At 34.4% G+C, this 24705-nt stretch overlaps 2 protein-coding genes across 2 annotated transcripts; both read right to left on the reverse strand.

Annotated features, from left to right (window-relative positions):
- Positions 1 to 10214: 10214 nt before the first annotated feature.
- LOC133794604 (GDSL esterase/lipase 1-like) lies at positions 10215 to 12090 on the reverse strand. Its single transcript, XM_062231934.1, has 5 exons — positions 11557 to 12090; positions 11349 to 11470; positions 11023 to 11253; positions 10676 to 10934; positions 10215 to 10578 (listed from the first exon to the last, which is right to left on the reverse strand). The coding sequence occupies exons 1-5, from the start codon at positions 11816 to 11818 to the stop codon at positions 10346 to 10348; spliced, it is 1107 nt and encodes a 368-aa protein (XP_062087918.1). The 5' UTR covers positions 11819 to 12090; the 3' UTR covers positions 10215 to 10345.
- A 3111-nt stretch (positions 12091 to 15201) lies between these two features.
- LOC133795021 (GDSL esterase/lipase 1-like) lies at positions 15202 to 16921 on the reverse strand. Its single transcript, XM_062232476.1, has 4 exons — positions 16657 to 16921; positions 16435 to 16556; positions 15864 to 16085; positions 15202 to 15706 (listed from the first exon to the last, which is right to left on the reverse strand). Exons 1-4 carry the CDS (start codon positions 16919 to 16921, stop codon positions 15212 to 15214), a joined length of 1104 nt encoding a protein of 367 aa, XP_062088460.1. The 3' UTR covers positions 15202 to 15211.
- Positions 16922 to 24705: the final 7784 nt, after the last annotated feature.

Here is a 24705-nt window from a genome sequence, read left to right on the forward strand (position 1 = left end):
TTCCCGTCGGTCTTGCGACAGTCCGGTTTATTTGAGAACCATGACGTTATACTCGCGCCTCAGTTGACAGCATCAGAGAGTCAGGTCAGACCCTTCGATTGGAAAATCATTCCACGTGAATTCGTACCGCAAACAAAATCCAGGTGAACTTTATTAAATATCACATATTAATTATTATTTCTTAATTACAAAACTTTATTAAATTATTGTTTATTTTCTAATGCAGTGGCGATTGCGGATGTTACGTAATTGAGCATATTGAACATAAGCTTCTACAACTACCATTTGATAATGTAACTGACAATAATATGAAACTTTTTAGGCAAAGGTGGTGTGTAGACTTATTCTACCAAAACTTATGTTGAACGGTCTTAATTTTTTTGAATTGTATAATTTTTTTGATTGCTCTTTTTGTAATTACTACATTTTAATGTGCTTAATCTTTGCGTCGTACTATCGTCGATCACTATCGTACTCTATCGTACCCTCACATGCCTCACAAATTTCACGAACTGTACTGAAACCATACCATCGTACCATTATCGGACCAATATCGTACATTATCGTACCCTAATGTCGTACATTAACTATCGTACTACATCGAGCAACGTCGTACCATATTGTAAGATACATTTAAATAATCCTACAACAAACAATATCGTGCATTGTCGTACCGGCATCGTGCACTATCGAACCAACACTGGATTATTACATATTTAAGAGTTTCATAATGGAGAAAAAAACAGAAAAAAACCTGCAAAATCCAGCACATAACAAATATTACTAGTTCAAGCAGAAATAAAAAATAATAGGTCAACTAGAATACAAACAAAACAAGTTAACCTCGGTACTTGCAAGACGCTTTGTTGTGCCCTTTACCACCACACTTGCTACAACATCGTTGTATCACAACCTTGTCTCCATTAGAAGGATATCGATTTTTCCTAATTCGTCCGACCTTTTGCTTCTTCGGTCGGCCTACAGGTTTCTTCTCAATCGGTACTCCAACTTGGATGTTCTTAATGTCTTCAGGCAATTCCCAATCATCCTCATCACCAACTGGCATAATTGTCCCCTCATATGTGCTCTTCCAACTCTCTCTTGTGTAATATTGAGAGCACAATGCGTACATGCTAATATTTCGTTCTTGAGCAGCAGCACATGCATGTGGACAAGGAATCTTCATGATTTGGAATAGGCCGCAACTGCATTGTCGTGCCTCCAAATCAACTATACCACCGCTCTGAACTGTTCCTCCGGGGTGGACATTAAATGTATAAGGTCCAGCTCTGTCGACGCTTAAGAACCGAGATTTCTCAAATTGACATGACAAGTCCCCCTCCATAACTGGTGATAGAGTCGTGCTACACTTTTCAGCGTTTTCCTTTCGAGTAGCAAACCATGTTTGAATAGTAAACCTGATGAATTCAACAAAAGCAGTGATCGGGAAGGCTCTTGCGTCCTTAGTTTTGCTGTTGAAACTTTCAGCCCAATTACTTGTCATTACATTGTAACGGTCCCCTGGAAAGTACGCACGAACCCATCTTTCAAATCCAATGCCCTCAAGATATAGTGCAACTCGAACATCCATTGCTTTTATCTTTTCAAATTCTCTTTCAAAATCTGTCTTCTTATACGAGTATGCACAACTGTAAATATGATCCGTGAAGCAATCAGTCTTGAACTTGCTAGCCACATTCATAATAATGTGGTGGTAACATGCGCCATGGGGTGCATCAGGGAAGACAAGTTCCAAAGCATGAACAATGCTTTGATGCCTATCCGATACGAATGCTAAGTTCTCAACATCACCAATCGCTTGTTTCAACTTCCTCATGAAATAGGTCCAAGAGTCGTGGTTCTCACTGTCAACCATTGCGAAAGCAATCGGAAATATGTGGCTGTCTGAATCCAATGCCACGGCACACAACATTTGGCCACCATACCTAGTTTTCAAGAAGGACCCATCAATACATATAACAGGTCGACAAAACTTGAATCCCCGCCTACAAGCACCCAGAGAAAAAAAGCAATACTTGAAGCGACCCTCGTCTACCTTGAAATCAGTAATGGAATCGGGATTGTTCAACTGCAGCATGTGCAAGTACCCAGGTAACTTCGAATATGAAGCTTCAGGCGTACCCCTAACTATGTGGAGTGCTTTCTCTCTGCATCTCCAAGCCTTCTCATAACTCATTTCGATCCCGAAAGAATTCTTCATATCTTCTCTTATTTTGGAGGCTAAATAATCTGAACCGTTAACTGAGAATTTATCCTTGATCAGTTCGGCAACTACCAAAGGTGATGCTTGACGGTTATCTTTTTTTCGAACATCGAGGGAACATGTGTGTACATTTTCAAATGCTGTCACCTCGAACATGTTAGAAAGTTGCTTCTTCTTCCCTCTTAACCTCCACCCACAATCAGGATCCTTGCATGTAATATACCAAACCCATCTTGTACACATCATCAACTATTTGACAACTCTCAAAAGTTCTGCGCAGTTGCCCTATGCTCACAAGGGAATGACCATTGAAGTACTCAAGAATCAACCGATCCGAAGTGGTCCGAATTGGTCTTCGCTTTAATCTCAGCTTCAGACGGTCCGGCCTCAAAATTTAAACCAGTAACTAAAGCGAACTCCAATTGGCTAAATCTACATCTTTTTTTCCCAATATAAAACTGGACTTCGTCAGTCTTCTCCCCTCTGAATTTGTGCAACAACAACTGATGGACTAAGGCACCAGAAAAATTTAATGGTTCCGCCATGAAGAACTGTTTGAAAGGGGATTCCTTCACCCTATCCAATAAACCACACTATATAAATTTTGCTTTAATCTTTGGAAAGTACCAACTGCCGCGACAAGTGATACGTCCCGTAAAATGTTCCTCTACTGGAACTATCAGTTGTGGAGGTCTTAAGTTCTGCATAAAACAAATAAATACCCAATTAAATAGAATAACAAAAAAAAACATCAAATTTTATATTCTGCAATATACTATCGAGCAACTATCGGAATCTATCGCACCATATCGGACACCAATGGAAAACTGGAACTATAACATTATCGTGCACAATCGTACCTCACATCGTATTATAACATACACAACAATTTGTTCCCACTATCGGGCACACATCGTACCCAACATCGTACCCTATCGTACCTCCATCTTCAACCTCAAGTTATCAGAAAACACAACCTATCGTACCAACATCGAACCACTATCGTACCCCTATCGTACACTCATCTTCTACCTGAAGTTATGAGAAACACAAATACTATCGTACCCATATCGACCCACTATCGTACCCTATCGTACCTTTTAAAAAACCCAGAATTTTTTTTCAAAAGTTTACGGTTTATCAGATTTCACACAGTCAGATTTAACACAGTCAAATTCAACAACACATACTATAACATTTTTCAATGGAGAAGAGATTAAAAAAAACACATACCCTAGACATTTTTGCGCAATGGGGTGTCGGTTTTTCTTCTCCGGTGAGGGGTTGGAGCTTGGTTTTTCTTCGTCTCCGGTGGGGGTTGGGGCTTGGTTTTTCTTCGTCTCCAGTGGGGGTTGGGGCTTGGTTTTTCTACGTCTCCGGTGGGGGTTTTTCCGACCGTCGGGTGAGGGAGAGAGCAGCGTCGGGTGATGGTGGGTGAGGGAGAGAGAAGCGTCGGGTGTGAGTACTTATGTTGCTCGATGGTTTTGTGGGAGTGAAGAGTTGGGATTTGGGAGGGAACGGGAAATGGGCAGGGGAAAATCCGAAAGGTACGGTTTTTATTAAGTTTTTTTTATCACTATCGTGTACCATCGGGTAAAATCGTGTACCATCGTACTATCGGGCAAGCATCGGGCACTTATCGGGTACCATCGTGTACAATCGTACTAATAGGTCTGCATTAACTTAATAACAACTATCGGGCATGCATCGGACTAGTATCGTTCCATTATCGTACTTAAAGGGTTTGTAGAATGAAATAAATATCGGGCAACCATCGGGTAGCCATCGAACCTTAATGACCATCGGGTAACCAAAACATATCGGGCAAGCATCGGGTGGCCATCGGTCCTCATCACTAACCTTGAAACTCAACAACTATCGTCCCTGCATCGGGCCTATATCGGACACTATCGGGCATTTAGAAAAAAATTCAAGGAACCCAAAAAAACGCAGATTTTCACAGACCACGATTTTCACCCAAAAAACAGCAAAAAATACCAACAAACTACAGATCCAACATCTAAACAACAATCTAAATCATAAAAACAACCAACAACAACAAGAATCAAAGAAAATCACTTACCCATGTGTATCTTTCTTGCAAGATTTTAGAGAGGAAAGGTATGGGATTTTGTTATGAGAGGGGTATTTTTGGTATTAAATGAAAGATGAGCATTTGTATCATATGGTGGTTAACTTTGGTTCAAATTTTAATTATTAAGCTAATGTAAGCATGATTTATCAAATTTCCCTAGTCTTATCAGTTATCACTCAATGAGATCTTGATTAATAAGTTGAATGGGAATATTATAAAATTTTCACATAACAAAGTTACAATATACATGAACAATCCACACAGGACACAAACAAAGAAACTTAGGAAATAAAACAAGTACTCCACGCTTTACTTCGATTCAAACAAAGCTTTGAGATTATAGTGCCCTGAGCTACTAGGCTTTCCACTCCATGCTTCTATGGAAAATTGCTCGTTGAACCTTTCTGTTGGGTGACCAGCGTCAATGAATACATGGTCCTTGACATTTTGACATAGTTCATTCTCTTCTTCCCTATCTCCACAGGTATAATATCCTCTGTACGGACCACTTCCACAACATGGCACCTTCCCTTTTTTGAAGCCTTAACTTAGTATTGCACAATGACAACAATTATGAGGTTGCATCTAAAAAATCAATTGGTTTCAAATGGATCTAAAAAAAGTAAGCTAGTTGGCAAAAATTATTTGTGATCTGGTGATTCAAGACTGATGTGCAAAAAATAACCACCATCTTGAAGGGATATTGGAGTATACTGTCTCATATATAATAAGTGTAAGAATATTGAGCCATTAATAAAAATATGAGTAATTTCACTAATCAACAATTGATTTTTAGATGTAACACCATATTTCTTGTCACACAAGAGAACAATTGAGTGCATTACTAATAGTGCATAGTGCGAAATACCATATTAATTTTAAGGGGTGATTTATTCTTTCTTCCGTAAATGAGTAAATATCAGCAAGTGAGTATTTGAAGCCTTTGAGCTTTGTTAGTAATGTGGTGCACTCCCTAAACGATCCAAACGTAAAAGCCCAAATTTTCTTCCTCCAATATTGTAAAACACAAATTTATATAGCTTAGAATATAATGAATAAAAGAAGAATAATAAAATTTGTAAAACACATAAAAATGGTTTCAATGATTATGTATTTATATATTTATGAAAGTACATGAATAACTTCAGTTATGTTGCCTATGACCATTCCTACAAACTGTTTGGTGGTGTAGGAATTGAGGGCTGTGAATAGAGCTGTAAATGTGGGCCGCTCGGCCCGGCCCGATCCATATTCAATTCGTGCCGGCCCATTTTTGAAAGAGCAGGCCCAGCACGGCTCATGGGCCCGGCCCATGTCGTGTCGTGCTCGTGCCGTGTCGGACCCAAGTCGGGCCGACCCACTTTTCTTATTCGGACCCAAATTTGGGCCCACTTTTTTTTTGCTAAAAAATGTGAGGATGGAGAATTGAACCCTCTACCTCCTCTTTAACCATCATTGGACTTACCACCAAACCAAATACATTTCTTTGTTTAAATTATAATTTTAGATATTTTTATATACTTTTTAACAATATTTTACACAAAATTATATCAAAGATAATTATTAGAATTTTAATACCTACTAATAAATGCTAAAAATTTAACTAACAAATCTTAAAATAAATTAATATAATTATAAAAATATAAACATTGAAAAAAATAAGACATATATTATCATTTTAATTTATTAATTATTGACAAATAAAAATTTATTATGATTATTAATGTCAAAATATCGGGTTTTTTATCGTGTCGTGCCTTCGGGCTTGTCGTGCCGTGCTAAGCCCGTGTCGTGCCGTGTCTGGCCCAAGCCCATATTTTTTTGTGCCGTGTCGTGCTCGTGCCTCCCGGGCTCGTGCCGGTTTCGTGCCGTGCTCAAAAGCCCGGCCTGTATTTACAGCTCTAACTGTGAAGTTAGTCTCGAAAGGGAATGAGTATTCGTTGCTCCCAACACTAAATATGTAAACTGCTCTTGAAGGCAGAGGCTTGTCATCTACATATATACCCCAGTTGTTGCTTCAGCTGATTGCTAACATTCTTCAAATAATTAAGTTGATTTTGCATCGATGCTGATTGAATACTTTTGCGATGCAATCATGAAAATTTGATTTTTTTTTTGCCAAAATTATGCTTTTTCAATACAAAATCGATGGTGTTTCGATGCTCTTGTGATGCAATCATGAAACTTGATTTTTGGCCAAAACGATTCTTTTTCAATGCAAAATCGATTATGTTTTGATGCTTTTGCGATGCAGTCATGAAATTTGTTTTTTTTTTTTTTGTCAAAACGATATTTTTTGGGTGCAAAATCCATGGTATTTCGATGCTTTTGCGATGCAATCATGAAAACTTGATTTTTGGCCAAACGATGCTTTTCGATGCTCTTCACTGAAATTTGACGAAAATTTTGGAGGTTCATATTTTTTCACTTAAATGTTCATTTCAGATGATTTTTTTTTAATTTTGGTATTTTTTTCGAGTAGAATGAGAGAGTGAGTGAGTGAGAGAGAGAAAGAGAGACGTTATAGAGAAAGCGAGAGACCGAGAGAGAAAATGAGTGTTTTAATGTCAATGGTATTTTTGTCCAAAAAATTGAAATTGTCATATATTTAAGATAATAACTTATATTAGCATATTAAAAAATTTCACTAAGTTATCATGCATAGAACATGAAATTTCAAATACTAAGTTATAATAATTGTTCCAGCTGTATAGACTTTGTAAAATACTGACGAGGGGAAGAACTGAAAAAAATGTTAATTTATATTTTAAATTGTTTTAATGGCACGTAGGCCTACAACGACAGAACCCAATACAAGCTCTCCTTCTTCAAATCCTACAGTGATCAATCCCTTGTGAACGACCAATTCCTTCATCAATTTCCATTAACGTTGACTAGGTCGTTTATCAAATCGTTGACACTATATAAACCTCACCAAAGTTTACGATTTGAAATCCTTTGTGGTGCAGTGCACCAAAACCGCACTGTGCAGTCCGTGCGGTTTACAATTTTGAGTTTTATAAATGTGGTTCAAATCGCACCATACTGCATCATTATATATATATATATTTTAATTTTACCACATTTAAACTTATTCAAAACCTTTACTTCTATAACACATTTTCTCTTTGTTATTAGTTTATTGTTGTTATACCCAAAAATTGGAGATCAAGGACGTGGCAATAAATGTGACAAGTGGCAGTGCATGGTCAGTAAAAGACACGTTAATAGTCAATAAATACATTGACTCCTCAGAGTTGTGATAAAGTGACCCAGTAGACTGACGAAGAATTTGGACTGCTTGAAAGATGTCATAACCAAGCCAAGTGCACCTTGGTCCTAGGAGGCTAAGGAGAATGCATTCTAGGAGGCTAAGGAGAGTGCATCCTAGGAGGCTAAGGAGAGTGCATCCTAGGGGGCTAAGGAGAATGCATTCGAGGAGAACTCAAGAAGGTAGTCCTAGGAGACCCCAAGGAGAATGTGGTCCTAGGAGACCCCAAGAGGGTGGTTCTAGGAGACCCCAAGGATTTGGTCCGAGGAGAAGTCCAAGGAGGTTGCCTCGGACCTATCCGAGGTGAGATGCCAAGGAGGTTGCCTCGGACCTATCCGAGGTAAGATGCCAAGGAGGTGATGTGAGATGCCTCGGATCACCTTGGTCCGAGGAGAAGCCAAGGAGATTGGTTCGAGGAGAAATATGGCATGCTAGAGGAGAGTGCCATGTTAGAGGAGAGAAGTGCATGTCCTACCACCTTGGTCCGAGGAGACCCCAAGGATTTGGTCCGAGGAGAAACATGGCATGCTAGAGGAGAGTGTCATGTTAGAGGAGAGAAGTGCATGTCCACCATGCACAAGTCCTACCACCATGCACGTTCGACCAGTACCACCATGCACGTTCGACCAGCACTTACATGGGTGGTCAGTAGGAGGTGGATCAACTAGCTAGAGGAGACTAAATCAAGGTTCTCAGAAACAACTTCAACAAGATATGCGAGAATCTCTCATTCTTCCCACAAATGGGGGGTTTGTTACATTTTGAATTTTGAATGTTTTTTGTAATTTAAATGTAATAAATATAATAAAATATCCCGGTTCTAGGGGATACCGTATGTATGACCATAAGCCTATAAATAAGAGAGCTTATGGGATTAGAGAGGGGTTCTTCTGCTGCTTCTTTCTAGAGAGAGAAAATTGGGACTGTGTATTCTAGAGAGAGAAAATTGGGTCTGAGTATTCTAGAGAGATAAAGTGCTGATATTGGAGAGAACTCTTGTATTTTTGCAACTGTACTGAAGAAACTCAGTTATCTTGAGTACGGATCTATAAATCACAACTCTAAGTGGATTAGGCTATTACCGACAATCGGGGCTGAACCACTATAAAAATCTCTTGTGTGTTCTTTATTTTCTTTATTAAACTGTCTGTTGTCGTTTACATTCTCTTGAAGGCTTGTCGTTATTGACGTTCTCACGTCGTTGGCTAAAAATACAGTCAACAATTGTATTTTTATTGTTTTGTTGAACTCTCGTTTGTTATCAGCTTTATTATGAATATTTATTAATTATAATATTTAATTATTAAATTATTTAGCGATAGATATAAATCGTCAACACCTCACCGTACCACACTACATTTTTGTAGTGCGGTTTGAGGTTTATGCAGTGTGGATTGTGGTTTGGAAATTTTTTTAAATCACATATGCAGTGCGGTCTAATAAATTGGTAAAAAAATTGCATTGCTTGCATTGCGAACACCCCTAATGTTGACACACATGCTCCTTTTAAGTCAACTTATTGCTTCAAACTATTTCTCTTGGAAAACCCAACTTCCTAAGCCAATTCTAATTGACAATGGAATAGATGCAATCAATATCCTGCCTACTCCAAGATAAAACTATTTATATGGTAGGTTATGTTATTCTTAGAGAAATGCTAAGGACACAACTGGTGCCCAACACTATATTAAAGTGGAATGCTGCTATTAGTGTAATTCAATATTGAGGCTCACCCAATTGAAATTATAATTAATATGAAGTATTGCTAACCAATTGTGGAGAGCTACCTCGTGTGGTGTTAGACACTTTAAAATGCTTAATAGCAACACTAACCTTCTTATGTATTATTGGCATTCGTGATGAACTTGCCCAAATTACAAGGCACCAAAGTATGCAAAAAATTAAAAATACTAGGCTATTGATGATGCAATAAAAGCATATAATAGTCTATTATCATTATTTTTTTTGTCGGAAATAGATTTTATTATTATTTAGATTGCATTGGAAAAAAAATATAAATTAGAAGAACTTTTTTTTTTCAACCAACAAAATTTATTGTTTAGCCAAAGAGAATGCTCAACCAATTTGTGAGTTGCGGTATAAAACTTACGACCGTAAGAGACAACAAAATTTTTATATTAGAAAAAATAATTCTCACTTTATTTTGATAGCCGTATGTCATGATCACACTATTAATGAGGTTATTGTATTTTAATAGTAAGTTGGAAGTGATTTACTCCATTTTGTTAAAAAAAATTGAGAACCTTACTATTAGTGAGGTTATTGTATTTTGCAAGCGATGGTTTTTTTTCACTGTCCACAATTTCATACTAAGGTAAAACGAGGCTAATTATATTTGTACCATTTTTTTTATCAATCGATGTAACAGGAAACGCGATCTGATTTTAAACCACAGTAGTTCTTCATAAGCATGAATGCATGATCCTCTCTTAACACAGCAAGTGATTAAATTCATACCAAAATTTTACTACAACCCCTAGCCAAACTCATTAACATATTTTGTAACTTTGATCTAGCTTAAATAGTAATTCTACATGACTTATCACTTATATTAGGTTCCCTTTTTGCCATCTTCTATCACTTAGATCGGTTTATACTCAACAAAACATTCACTACAGAAGAACTTTATTAGAAGAAAACCATGACAAATAATAAAGACATTACAAACATGAGGAGACAGAGGAATTAATGAAACAAATACCAAAAGATGCCCTGTCGAATTGATATAGTTGTACTAAGATTTAAAAAGTTGTTTCAGATTGTAAGACCCTTTAAGGCTGGCCTTTCCATTCCAAGCTTGCTCGGCAAATTGCTGGTACGCCCTTTCAGTGGGATGAGCTGAGTCAAAGAACACATACTCACTTACATTACCACATAAATAATACTCTTTCACTATTTTCCCTCCACAGCTGAAAATCCCCCTGTACGGTCCACTACCACAACAAGCAACCATCCCTTCTTTGAAACCTTCAAGAAATATTAAAGTTATTTTTGAGAAACATATACATAGCCTAAAAATAAAAATCAATTAGGAAGGAAAGAAGAAGAAGATGTAATCTACTACCATATTTAAGAGGGTGATCCATTCTTTCTTTTACAAAAGTGAAATAATCAGAAAATGAAAATCTGAATCCTCTGAGCTGATTGTTTAGCTTTAGTAAGAGCTTGGACAGTTCTTTGTTATGTGACTGTACAAATGGTGTAGTCTGATCCAAGCAGGACATGTTATATTTTGCTGCTGCAACAACTCTTGCATATGGTACACAAGCCATAGGTCTTACATTTTGTAACCCAAATTTCCTTCCTCCAGTCTTATATATTTCCTAATAACACAATACATCCCATGATATATAATGATAGCAAAAGTATATATGTATAAGATATGAAGTCGGATACCAAGTATGACAATACCTCAATCGCTGAACTTATGTTCCCTATCACCAGCCCCACAAATTCTTCCCTTGAAAAGGAATCAAGGGCACTAGAATTTGTGTCGAAAAGGAACGAGTAATCGTTGGCTCCAACACTGAACAAGAAAACAGCTTTTGACAGCAAAGTTATGGCCTCTGCTTCCCCAAGTTTCTCCCTCAATAGCCGGCTAACATTTTTGAAGTAACCAATCTGAGTTTTAAGACTTATGACCTGAAAAATAGGTTCAAATATAGTAATCCTTTGTCCTTTTATTTTTGGTTGAAATAAAGCACAAATATTAAAGATGTCACAACAATATGTCATACAAATCCTTGGCGAGTTTCAAGTAGAGCACCAGCTCCAGCAGAAGCAAAGTTGACTCCTTTCCTGTAGTCAATATAACCAGGTTGTAAATATGGTGGAAGCAGGGGCAACTCGGCATACTCAGCTGCATTAAGAATTTTGACAAACAGTTTGTAATCACTAATATATGTTTGAAAAGAAAATTATTAAACGAAATCATTTATAACGTACTGATGAAATCGGGTATTAAACGGCCATTGGAAAATCTTCCAGTTGGGTACTTAAAGAAGGTTTCGCCATATGGATGGTAATTGGCCCGAGAAGAAGTGTTGAAGTAGTTGTTATTTCCAACATCAAAAGATGAATCTCCGAAGACAAACAAGGCTGCCTTCTCTGATCGACTTTGACTTTTATCACAGGATTGAGTGTGAATTACAAGGCTTAAACATAGGATCATAAAGAAACAGGTACTGGGAATGTTCGACTGTGCCATGAGAGAACTTATTATTATCTTCTATCTTCTGCCATGTTTAATTTGGTTCACTGGTTATTATTTATATGTAAATAGTGGAAACAATGCCATTCACTTTGAAGATTGAATAAACAATTGTTAAAAATCAAGACTGAGTCTTAAATAAATAACAATCGAACCTCAGTAGCGTAATGATGCTCTGGAGAACAGTGTGTATGGATTTTATATATTTATTTATTTTGACAAAATATTGTAACTTCGTAATTAAGCTTCGATCTAATACTTTTTTTTTTATATATTTTTTGTTTGGTTTTATTTTGTTTATTTTCATTTTGTAAAGGGTCGGTTTGTTAAAATTTTGAAAAGTCAACAGTATATCATTTGAAAGAATTAAGGAAAACATAAAATTTAGCGGTGGTTCTCCTTTACTAATTTTTTTTTTTTTTTAAAATCTAAAAGTTGTTTTCGGAGAAAGATGTTTGTTTTCATAGAACAATTTTTAAAAACAAAATTACAAAAGAAATGGCCTGTATGATATTGTTTTCATTTTTTTTTATTTTAAAATTGTGTTCTGAGAATTGAAAATAAAAAATTATTTTTGTAGTTTTTATAAAACAAGTGGTATTTGGTTAATGTTTTCTAAAAATAATTTTTTAGTTTTATTTTTTTTTTAAATTTTAAATAAAAAATTAACAAATATATTTATAAAGAGAAAAACATTTTAAAAGTTTGTAATAAATAATGAGAGAAAATAATTTGAAAAAAAATGATGAAAAATAAGAAGTGAGAAAGTAAGGAGAGAAAATTTGAAGAAATAGAAAATGAGAAGAGAGAAATTGATCCAAGAAAAAATAAGAGAGAATGTGATGAGAAAGAAAGTGGAGAAAGATAAGTAAGTAGAGAGAAAGTGATGAGAGAGGAAATGGGGAGAGAGAAAAAATGATGAGAGAGAATGTGATGTGAGAGAAAGTGAAGAGAGAGAAACTAATAAGAGAGAAAATGATGTGATAATAAATAATGTTAGATAATAATAATTAAAAAAATGATGTGATAAAAAAAAAGTTAGACAAAAAAAACATCCGAAAAACAACTTTTTGATGTTCTCAAAATTTTCTGTTTTTTATAACTTTGTTTTTAAAAACTGTTTTTTGAAAACAACGCCAAACACTTCAAATTGTTTTAAAAAAACAGTTTTTTAGTTAAGGTGCCAAACACCTTCATCAAATTTTGAAAACAACAAAAAGTTGTTTTCAGTTATTCTCAACTTTTTTTTTGTCAATTTTTTTTTTCTTTTCATATAATATTTTTAATTATTATTATCCCACTTTCACTCCCATTAATTTATCTCACTTTGTCTAACATCACTTTCTCTCTTATCACTTTTGATCTCCTTATTCTCTCTCTCATCACTTATTATCTCATTATTTTCTCTCTCATCACTTCCTATATCATCATTTTCTCTCTTATCATTTTTTATATCTCCCAATTTTCTCTCTCGTTTTTTTTCTTGCATCAATTTCTCTCTTCTCAATTTTTCTTCCTCAAAATTTTTCTTCTTACTTTCTCTCTCTCCTTATTTTTCATCATTTTTTCTTAGGTTTATACATTTTTGGACCATGTGTTTTGTCCCATTACCTGTTTAGACCTTGTGTTTTTGACAAATTACTTTTTGGACCATATGTTTTGTAAAATGGTTCAAATAGAACCCTAAACCCAATTTTGGTCAAAGTTTTCTCAACTGAAATCACAAATAATTTACCAAACTAACAATTCATAACAAAAATAAAATCATTCTGCTTAAAAGCAGTGTTGTTATATTCAATTTTTTCTGCATCAAAATTTAGTTTAGGGGTCTATTTGAACAATTTTACAAAATATAGGGTCCAAAAATGAATTTTTTAAAATATAGGGTCCAAAGAGGTAATTAGAAAAAATACAGGGTCCAAAAATATATAAACTATTTGTTCTTTCACATTAATTTATCTCATTATTTATTAGAAACTTTTAAATGATTTTTGTCTTTGTAAATGTACTTATTAATTTTTATTTAAGATTTTAAAAAAAAAAAACTAAAAAATTATTTTTAGAAAACATTAACCAAACACTTGTTGTTTTTTTAAAAACTACAAAAACTGTTTTCTGTTTTCATTTCTGAAAACACAATTTTGAAAACAATGCCAAACATGCTTAATTCTTTAATAATTAGGATTAAGAATAATTGTTACCTTGACACATGCAAGAAAATGTTGCCCAAAATTCCTTTTTCTTGTGTGTAATAAAAATAATTCCCTTTCAATTAGACTTTTCTCTTTTTAAAATATATTTATACAACTTTGATTTAAATTTTATGCTTATTTACCTTATAATTAATAAGAAATTTTAAGCATAAATTTTATATTTTTCAAGAAAAAAATCACAAAACAACCCAAATATAATTAAGTTTGACAAACACATTTAAATTAAATTATTCCAATTGAGATGTAAATTTTTGGTTTTTGCTCAAATATTATATTGGGAATAAGTTAGAACGATTCAATTATTTCAATATAAGAGCATGCATTACTCTATTTATGATCAATTAATTTTTTGATGAAACTTCATATTTTTATTTTTATGTATCGTTGAATGTCACCACACATTTTCATTTGAAATATTCTATCACTTTTACTCATAGTGACTCTAATTTCTTGCAAGTGTTCTATCATTTCTTGTCAATGGTATGTTCAAACCTCCAAAAGCAAAACCTAAGAGCACCATTAATGTTGCGTTGCTTTATATTTATGTGGGTCCCAAAGTCAACATAATACCAAATATTCAATTCTATTTTTTGACAACATTGCACGCTATTGGCAATGTTGCTTTTTTTTTTTTAGTTAAGTTTGTATTAATTAAATAAAATATAATCTTTGACATTTCTCCTAATATTAACAGTGTTGCCAACATTGTAGATGCTCTAATGAAATAAAAGCCATGAGGAAAAAAAGTGCTATGAATTCAATCAAAACTAGGCATCAGTCTTGAGAGTCAAATACAATCACGATAACAAGGCATAACCAGCATGAGATAAAGCATAACCAGCTAAAGTATGGGTAACCTCATTTACAGTTCTAGGACAATACTGGAACCTGACCTCAAAAAAGTCAACTACGTTTCCGGCCTTAATGACTACTTCTAAAAATAGCTATTTTATTCAAAAAAAAAATTATATAACTATGTTATTTAAAATAATTATGATAATTTTGATTGAGGGGGCGATTCTTTTCCAAGAGGTGGAAGATCTAGTAACATGAAAAATGGGATACATAATTTCAATACTTTTGATATAGTTGATACGTTAAAACAAACAACTTATTGGTAAATAAGATGGGAACAAAATGACAACCAGTGATGAATTGAAGGGTCTACACTCCACGATTACTCGGACTCAAATAGTCCTTTGAGATTATAAGACCCTAAGCCATTAGGCTTTCCATTCCATGCTTCTAAGGCAAATTGCTCGTTGAACTTCTCTGTTGAATGAGCAAAGTCAAAGAAGACATGGTCTTTGACATTCTCACACAGTTCATACTCTTTCTCTCCTCTCCTACCTCCACAGCTAGGATGTCCTCTGTATGGACCACTTCCACAACATGCCACCTTCTCTTCTTCAAAGCCATATTTTGAAGGGTGATTTAATCTTTCTTCCGTGAATGTGTACTGGTCAGCAAGTGAGTATTTGAATCCTTTGAGCTCTGACTGCAACTCTTTTAGCAGTATGGAGAGTTGTGTGTTGTGTAAGTTTATGAAGGGTATGAATTTATCGAAGCAGGCGCCATTGTTTCCCCCTTCAAGCACTCTACCGTATGGATAGCACCCAAAATGATCCAAGCTCAAAAACCCCATTTTCCTTCCTCCAATATTGTAGATTTCCTGACTCACACACATAACAATTTAGAATATAATGAAAGAAAATATATCTATTATATTCATTTGTCCAGTACCTAATGAAGAAACAAACTTTGAAAAACAGAGAACAATATGGTTACAAGGATGATTATATATGTGTGTGTGTGTGTGTGTGTAGTACCTTAATCACTTCAGTTAAGTTGCCTATGACCATCCCCACAAACTGTTGGGTGTTAGGGATGGTGATGTTTCTGACGAATGGGAATGAGTAATCGTTGCTCCCAACACTAATGATATAAACAGCTCTTGAAAGCAAAGCTTTTGCATCTGCATCCCCTATTTGCTGCCTCAGCTGGTTGCTAACATTCTTGAAATATCCAAGTTGAGTATGAAGATCTATCACCTGAAAATGCCACCATCATACTGTTGTTGATAATTACCTTTGTGATTAGATTTTTTTATCAAGGTTTACATGAATTATTTTACATGTTAATAAGGTGAACTGAACATGGGAATAAAGAATGTAAGAGAGAGTCGTATATCTAATTATCTAGCCATCTTTAACATTACAAGTAGATTTCACCTCCTAATCAATACCAAGTGCTAATAAGCTAATATAAGCACCGGCAATGCTCTCTTAATTAAGACTATATTGTCGAAAGAGAGATGCTCTTTAATTTCATATGCTATATTGTCGAAAGAGAGAAAGTAAATATAAATATAGATTACAAAAATGGTTATATGTTATATACAAATCCTCTTGCAGTCTCAGACAAAGCACCAGATCCTGCGGACGCAAAGTTCACCCCATATTTGAAGTCATGATTTCCAGGGAACAAATACGGTGGAATGAAAGGTAACTTAGCATACTCAGCTGCAAACAATTTAATATTTACTAGTTAATTCTATGTGGAGATTTACAACATAATACACTAAAATAAACTTAATATATGCAAGAATTGACTTTATCTTACCAATAAAATCTGAGATGAGTCGACCATCACAAAATCTACCACTTGGATACTTAAAGAAGGTTTCTCCATATGGATAAAAATTGGCCTGACCTAAAGTTTTGATGTAGTTATTATTTCCAGGATCAAATAGGGAATCACCAAAAATAAATAAACTGGCTGTTACATTAAGCTGAGGATAGTGACGGTAGGATTTAGTTTGAATTACAAGGCTGCTTGTAAAAGAAAATATGAAGAGAAAAGTGATAACAAAGCTTGATTTCGCCATGAGACCTCTTCAACTAATTTAGATTTTAGCTACGGTTTTGTGAGCATTTATATAGAGTTAATACTCGATGCTCAAAAGATATTAAATTAAAGAACATTATTTTATAAATAATAATATATATATAAAGTAATAAAAGACGATAATCGGGATACGAAACAATTAAAATGTTTTATAAAACTTGTAATCTAAATTTGAACTTCCAACCTTGAAGGTTGAATGAAAATTTTAATATAATAAATAAAAGCAGGTACTAGACCGAGTCCCTAACAATTTAATTAGCTCACCGACAGCGCATAAATTAATATTATCATATTAGCATGATCACACTCTTCTCTACTTACTACGTACGTCATTAATAATAATAATTGTAAGAGTTTGTGATTATATGGAATTGATGAAATGAAGTCTCAACCTCTTAATGAAGAGGTTAGAGTGATATTTATATTAAGCTCAGGTGAGATTACATGAGAAGTTACATAATAGAAAACTGAAATGATTACAAGAAGAGGATTAGTTAAAGTAACTAATCTTGAGCTTAACTAACTAACATCTATAACAGAAGCTGTTAAGTAGAGGCTGAACTAGAAGCTCCAATACCCCCCTCAAGTGGTACGGAGGATCACGAAGTAACAACTTGGAAACAAAACCAGTGAAGTGAGGAATTGAGAGGGGCTTCGTTAGAACATCAGCTACTTGATGAGGTGATTCCACATAGCGAACTTCGAGATGCTTAGACAGAACTCAGTCTCGGACAAAATGAATGTCGATTTCGATATGTTTTGTACGCGCGTGAAAGACTGGGTTGGAAGCCAACGAACTTGCACTCAAGTTATCACACCAAATGATAGGACAAGTTGGAGATCGAAGCTAAAGCTCAGTTAAAAGTGACTCAATCCAGATGAGTTCGGAAGTAACTAAGGCTAAAGCTCGGTACTCGGACTCCGTACTCGAACGGGCAACAACTGTTTGCTTCTTTGAGGACCAGCTTACTAAGTTGCCACCGAAGAAAACACAGTATCCTGAGGTTGATTTGCGATCATCAAGACTCCCTGCCCAGTCAGCATCAGCATAGGCAACAAGAGAAAGATCAGTACCAGGAGTGAAGCAGAGTCCTCTGTTGATGGTGCCCACCAAATAATGTAAAACTCTATTGCAGGCAGACCAATGATCAGTTGTAGGAGACTTCATGAACTGGCTGAGCTTGTTCACAGCAAAGGAGATATCTGGACGGGTCATGGTGAGGTACTGAAGCGCGCCAATGATGCTTCGATACAATGTGGGGTCTGCGAGAGGAGTGCCTGACTTGGATGTTAACTTTTTACTTGGGCACATTGGAGTCATTTGAGGCTTTGAACTGAGCATATTGGTCTTATGATAACTCTACAAAATAGAGTTATTTTACCATATTTTATATACTAATTGTTGCTTAGTTCTTGAGTTTTTAATTAACTTATTAAGTTTTTATGTAATTCTTAATTTATTAGTCTTAGTGTAGTTTTATAGATTTTTATATGTTTTTATAGATATTTTATTATAATTTGTTGTAATTTAATTATATGAAATTTGTATTGTTAAGTTAGAAGTTAAAAATGTAATTCTTTTGAACTTAAATGATTTATTAAATTAAGTTATAATCAATATTTTCAAATAATTAATATGATTTATTTATAATTGAAAATATTTGATTGTTATTTAATTTATTTTTATCTTGTAGGAATTATATTGCATGCTTGAAAGAAAGAAGAGAAAAGAAAACAAAAAGTGGCAAATGTCAAAAGATTGCTGAATTATGGCATTTCAGCCCCCTTGGGCCGCCTGCCCAAGACCCAGGCCCGGCCCAGATCACCTGCCAGCAGCTGCCTCCAAAGTCTTCTCCTCAGCCTGCCTCCTCGCCACCTGTCCCAGCTGCAAGAGCACTCAGCCGTGACCCCTTCCAGCCGTACGCCTCCTGAAGTGAGCCATTCACTCATGCCAAGCCAATTTCTGCCTAGCCAAGAACCTTGGGCCTTGCCTTCAGCCAAGCCCAAACCGTGAGCTTGCCACCAACCACACGGCCCAAGTCCCCAGCCATTTGCCTCCTGCGCCAACACCCAGCAACCAGCCGTACCAAAATCCCCTTGAGCCCATAAATGTGCTCATTGTCCCCTTGTCTAAAATGCCACATTTTTACCCATTTTCTACACACTTTTTACCCCAAAATCATCATCACTCCTACAATTTACCCCTATTTACCATATTATTATTAATTTAATCAATTTACTTAATTTAAATTGATTATTTTAATAATCTCATTTTGGCTATAAATAAGGGTTTTGAAGACCATTTTGGGGTGCTTAATGTTTTTGGTTACCATCTTTTTCTCTCATTTTCTCTCTACCATTCTCTCTTCCATTTGGGTTTTTCAAGAGCATTTTGCAAGTATGTATGTCTTTTATTTTGTAATTTCTATGCTAGTTATGTGCTTCTAATCTTTTTCATAAGATTATTAAGATCATGATGAAGCAACTTGTAACTAGGTAATATTTATGTTGTATGTTGATTTCCCTTGTAATACAACAAAGTTTATGGATTTTTCTTCTACATATATTTCTTTCATCTTAAATATCTTGTATTTTAGATTGTTAGAACATATTTACATTTTGTTCTTCATTAGTGCATAAACATAATATTCTTTGTGTAAGATGTGTCATTAAATTGTACACATCCATGCTTAGAACAAAAATATTATGTTTTGCCTTATAAATAATGTTAATTGATTTATTTGTTATTTCATTATATTGATTTACACTAAATGCTTTGAAATTATAATTTTGAAAAGTGAAGAAAAATCCTATCTTTTTATAAGAAAATTGTGCTTAAAATTATAAATATTTTTGGAAAATGATAGTTTAAATTATTTTAACTATCACTAAAACTTGGGAATCAATATACTAATAAATATTATTAAACTTACATTTTGTGGATTCTAGTATCTTAATAATCTTTTCTTTTAACACTTATTTTCAACTCATTATTGGTTTATTTTCATTATCTTAAATAGCTTTATTTTTCAATCTTTTATTTTATGTTCATAATATTGAAACTTATCAATCTTTGGAACTAGGTTAGAATTTATTACTTTTGATTTAAAATAGTTTCATTTTCGATTTTAGACAACTCCTTTGGGTTCGACATCCTTGCTTACGATCACTATTCTATATGGACGATTTGTGCGCTTGCGATATATAAATTTTTAAACATACCCGTTTTGGGTCCATCAAGTTTTTGGCGCCGTTGCCGGGGAGTTGCAAGAAAAAAGAAACGAAAATTATCTCAAGGTTAGTAAATTCTTCTACTAGTTATTTTAATTTTTGCACTTAAAAAAAAAAGCTAAAAAAATATATATATCTATAAAAAACTAAAAAAAAAAAAAAAGATAAAAAGAAATTTGGGACGGTTCAACCACCCATAAAAAAAATATACTTATATTTCTATATTTATTGTTTTTTTTTTAGTGACGGCACTTGTGCCTCCTTTCTATCCTTTTAATTTTTATAGTCGATGGCACTTGTGCCTCCTAATTTTGTTATAATTTTATTGTAATTTTATTTATTTTATATCTTTGTTAGTTGACGGCACTTGTGCCTCCTAACATTTGTTATAATTTTCTTTATTTATATTGTTGTAATTTTTATTTTATTTAAATTCCGCAAATTACTAGTTGATGGCAATTTTGCCTCCTTGCTAGTTGATGGCAATTTTTGCCTCCTAGTCCTCTATCTTATGTTTAAGTTGATGGCACTTGTGCCTCCTAGTTTTTACCTTAATTTTGTTATGGTTGATGGCATGCTATGCCTCCCTACTCTTGCTTAAATTTTAGTCTTATTTAATTTTTGCCTTATTTTTCTTTGTCTTCTTTAATATTTTAGCGTAATATTGTGAAAAATACTTGAAAAAAAAAGAGAAACCTAAATCTTGTCCTTTCACCATAAGCAATTCTTGCTTAAAGGAAATTTGACCAAAATTCCCATCCGCCTCTACTAATTAACCTCGGGGAGTTGTTAGTAGTGCGCGAGTAAGTGGAATCAAATAGGCCTGGGGACAAGTAAACCATAAGAATTATTGTTGTGAAATCTCTAAAAATTCTAAGTATGCTCTGTGGTTGCGGTTTTAACTGATATTCCACATCAGAAAATTGCTTGTTTGAGATTATCATTGTTGCCTTGTTTGTGAAAATTGTATGCATCATTGGGAACGTAACTCGAAAAAACGATTAGTAAAAAGACGTTTATCTCTATTTGAAATTGAAAGTGTTAGTAAAAATGTAACACCCTCACTTATTTTAGTTAAAAACCATATTTGAGGTGTTACGTTTTAAAACTATATCATAATTTATTTCTGCGGAAGTCTGGACATATATATATATATATATTTTTTTTTTAAAACTTGAAAACTTATTTCACCTTATTTACATTAAACATAAAGTGTGTCTCAAACATATTATACATAAGTATTAAATAACCCAATTTATTTTCAAAACATAACTTCACACTTTATTACAAACATCTCACTGATAACTGAAATAACCCACAAAAAGGTCGATGTGTTCATATGTACAAATCAGGGTCAGGACCATGCTTCAGTTCTCCTCATATCATTCACATATTTCTTTCTCTACCTGCAACACAAGACAACTGTGAGCCTAAAGCTCAGTAAGCAAAGTAATGCATGCAATGCTAATGATTACCCAATATCAATGGACATATACAACTTCTTTTTTTTTAAATTTTGGGCCCCTTAATATTGTGCACACTGTTTGAATTGGTCAATGCCTGCAGGGCTTGTTACACATATAATACAAAATCCCATGGGTTCTCCTCCGGCTAGCCTTCACCACAGTAGGGCACATTAAAAACCTTATTCCATCGTTGCCCCGTCAGGCTCAAGAGTTAAGGCGGCCACACACTGTGGTGTCAATACATATAACAATAACTCATATGGAGGAGAATAAAAACGGAAATATGGCAAACAATATAATTGGTTCACTAAACCTAGCCCAAATTATTGGGCAGCCACTATAAGCCTACTATAGGCATCCGTTTACACTTATTAACACTTTCATTTGCCTTTTCAAAACAGTGGCACTGAACTTAAACTTCTTATTACAACTTTCTTTTATGTTGCACAAAACTTGCAAAGGCATTATATAATTAATCATCATAATATCATGCATGGTCTTATATCATATAATAATTTACCATATCACTATTATGCCATGCATACAAATTTATGATGAAGTGTCACTGTATGTTAATACCACTTACTCACAAAATATTCATATAATGCATACTTTCACATAACACATAATTCTTGTGTTGCAGTTGAGTACTTTACTTACCTTTTGTCCACAATATATTTCACCGTGTAACAAGTGATGTCTTAGGTATTGATGTGCTTATCCTGACAATAGCATGGATTTCTCATCATAATGATGGCAGTAATACATTGAACTCTCATTTAAAAAATACCCATAAGACTTCATATCAAATTTCATACCCAAAACATGCCTAAAATGCCTAAAATGCCTTAAACCACCTAGATCGAGCATTAGATTTATCTTAGACATTTGGGGAAATTTTGACAGAGTTTCCCCTTAATTTTAGCTATCCTCAAATATCAAAATACACCAATAATCAAAATCAATTAACCTGCCATAACCATATATCCCAAATACCAACATGATTCATCATAAAGTTATCATATACCGATTTTGATAAAATTCTTATCTCCTAGATCATCACCCAAATTAAATGAGTCTCCACATATATTCAAACATTTATAAACATATATACTCTCTTATAAACTCAATCAAATAACCAAAAATCATCTTGTACTCCAAGAACCCCAAAAACCTCATAAAACACAAAATTTCACTTACCGAGCAACTTTTCGGCGAAAACAATCTCTTCAAGCTTTTCTAAACCTTAAACCACTTGGAAACCCCAAGAAATATCTTAAAAATGATAAAACACCATATATAAGTTCTCAGAAAAATTCAAAAACATAGTTTAACTTCCAAGTACAAGAACTTACCATAAAAAGGCTAGAACTAAGCTTAATCTACTTCTTTGGCTTTGCTTTCACTTGGATCTCCTTAGAATTTCTTCAAACCAGCCAAGAAATGGTTTTTGGTTTTCTTTTCTCTCTGTTTTTCAGAATAATGGTCGTGCAAAGTGATAAGGTTTGATGAAAATTCCTTATTTTCAATGATTTAGCCTTATTGTCAAAAGTTGACACCTTTCATCTCATCATTTCACCTTTTGACTTATGAAAACCTTATCACTTCAATAATTTCGACTTAATCATCTGCTAGGCCTATTATCCTTATGTGTAAAACACTCACACCAAACCTTAGGTCCATATGACTTCATACCCAATAGTTATGCTTACCCGATCGAGCGTAGCGCACTTATGCTAAGCTCGTTTTGACTTTGCATCCATACCACTGATTATGTATACCTCCCATCAAGAATTGATCTAATGGTTCTAAAACCATTTTTACATCATCAATGAGACCTTAATCCTACCTCGATTACATTTGGTAAATCCATAAATACTCAATTTTACACCGAAATACTAGTAATCGACATTGTACTATTTTCCACTACTTAACCTATTTTGCCTTCTATATCTCACTTTCAACACTTAATTCCATGCCTTGTCCATATTTTTCATACTTTCTTATATCTTGAGCACATCAAACACCCATAAAAGATAACTCAAATGCCACAAGGTTAATAATATTGAGCATACATATAGACATCACATACACAACTTTTATACTTATACATGAAAACACTTATAAGAATATGCATAAGCTCAAATTATACATATTGTATGATATGTAATGCAATGCAATCATGTGATTATTGGCTATATATATCAAAATAATGTGGGTGCTACAATCCTCTACACCTTATAAAAATTTCGTCCTCGAAATTTCTCTTACCCAAATAGCTCTGGGTATTTAGATCTCATTTCATCTTCCCGTTCCCATGTCATTTCCTCAATGTTTGAACTTCTCCACAAGACCTTAACCAGTGAAATCTTCTTATTTCTCAACTCTTTCTCTTTTCTGTCAAGAATTTTCACTGGTTTTTCTTCATATGTTAGGTCTTGTTCAACTTCTATTGGCTCGTAGTTTAGCACATGTGAAGGATCTGGCACGTATTTTCTCAATAATGAGACATGAAAAACATCGTGGACATTTGACAGTGATGGCGGTAATGCCAGTCTATAGGCTACCTTTCCCACCTTTTCCAATACTTCAAAAGGTCCAATAAATCTTGGGCTTAATTTCCCTTTCTTTCCAAACCTCATTGCTCCTTTCATAGGGGCAATTTTCAGAAATACCTTGTCCCCAATGTTGAACTCCACATCTCTTCGCTTTCGATCAGCGTAACTCTTTTGCCTACTCTGAGCAGTTAACATTCTTTTTCTTATCTTCTCCACTGCTTCAGTTGTCCTTCTGACCAGATCTGGACCAAGATACTTTCTTTCTCCCATTTCATCCCAATGAATTGGTGATCTGCATTTTCTGCCATATAACATTTCATACGGTGCTACACCAATCGTTGCATGAAAGCTATTGTTATAAGAAAACTCTATCAGACACAAATACTTCTCCCATGATCCTTGAAAATCTAGGACACAAGCTCGAAGCATATCTTCAAGAGTTTGAATGGTCCTTTCAGATTGTCCATCAGATTGGGGGTGATATGCCGTAGTAAACTTCAATTTTGTGC

Source organism: Humulus lupulus, chromosome 8 (genome assembly GCF_963169125.1).
Source record: "Humulus lupulus chromosome 8, drHumLupu1.1, whole genome shotgun sequence".
In the NCBI taxonomy this organism is placed as follows: domain Eukaryota; kingdom Viridiplantae; phylum Streptophyta; class Magnoliopsida; order Rosales; family Cannabaceae; genus Humulus; species Humulus lupulus.

Bases quoted from the DNA above. Each gene is read 5' to 3' on its own strand.
- LOC133794604 (XM_062231934.1), bottom strand. From the start codon at position 11,818: ATGGCACAGTCGAACATTCCCAGTACCTGTTTCTTTATGATCCTATGT. The intron at 11,471-11,556 runs GTACGTTATAAA...TTCTTAATGCAG, and splicing joins TTTAATACCCGATTTCATCA to CTGAGTATGCCGAGTTGCCC. The intron at 10,579-10,675 runs GTAGTAGATTAC...TATTTCTTGAAG, and splicing joins GGATCACCCTCTTAAATATG to GTTTCAAAGAAGGGATGGTT.
- LOC133795021 (XM_062232476.1), bottom strand. From the start codon at position 16,921: ATGGCGAAATCAAGCTTTGTTATCACTTTTCTCTTCATATTTTCTTTT. The intron at 16,557-16,656 runs GTAAGATAAAGT...AATTGTTTGCAG, and splicing joins ACTCATCTCAGATTTTATTG to CTGAGTATGCTAAGTTACCT. The intron at 15,707-15,863 runs GTACTACACACA...TGTGTGAGTCAG, and splicing joins ACTTAACTGAAGTGATTAAG to GAAATCTACAATATTGGAGG.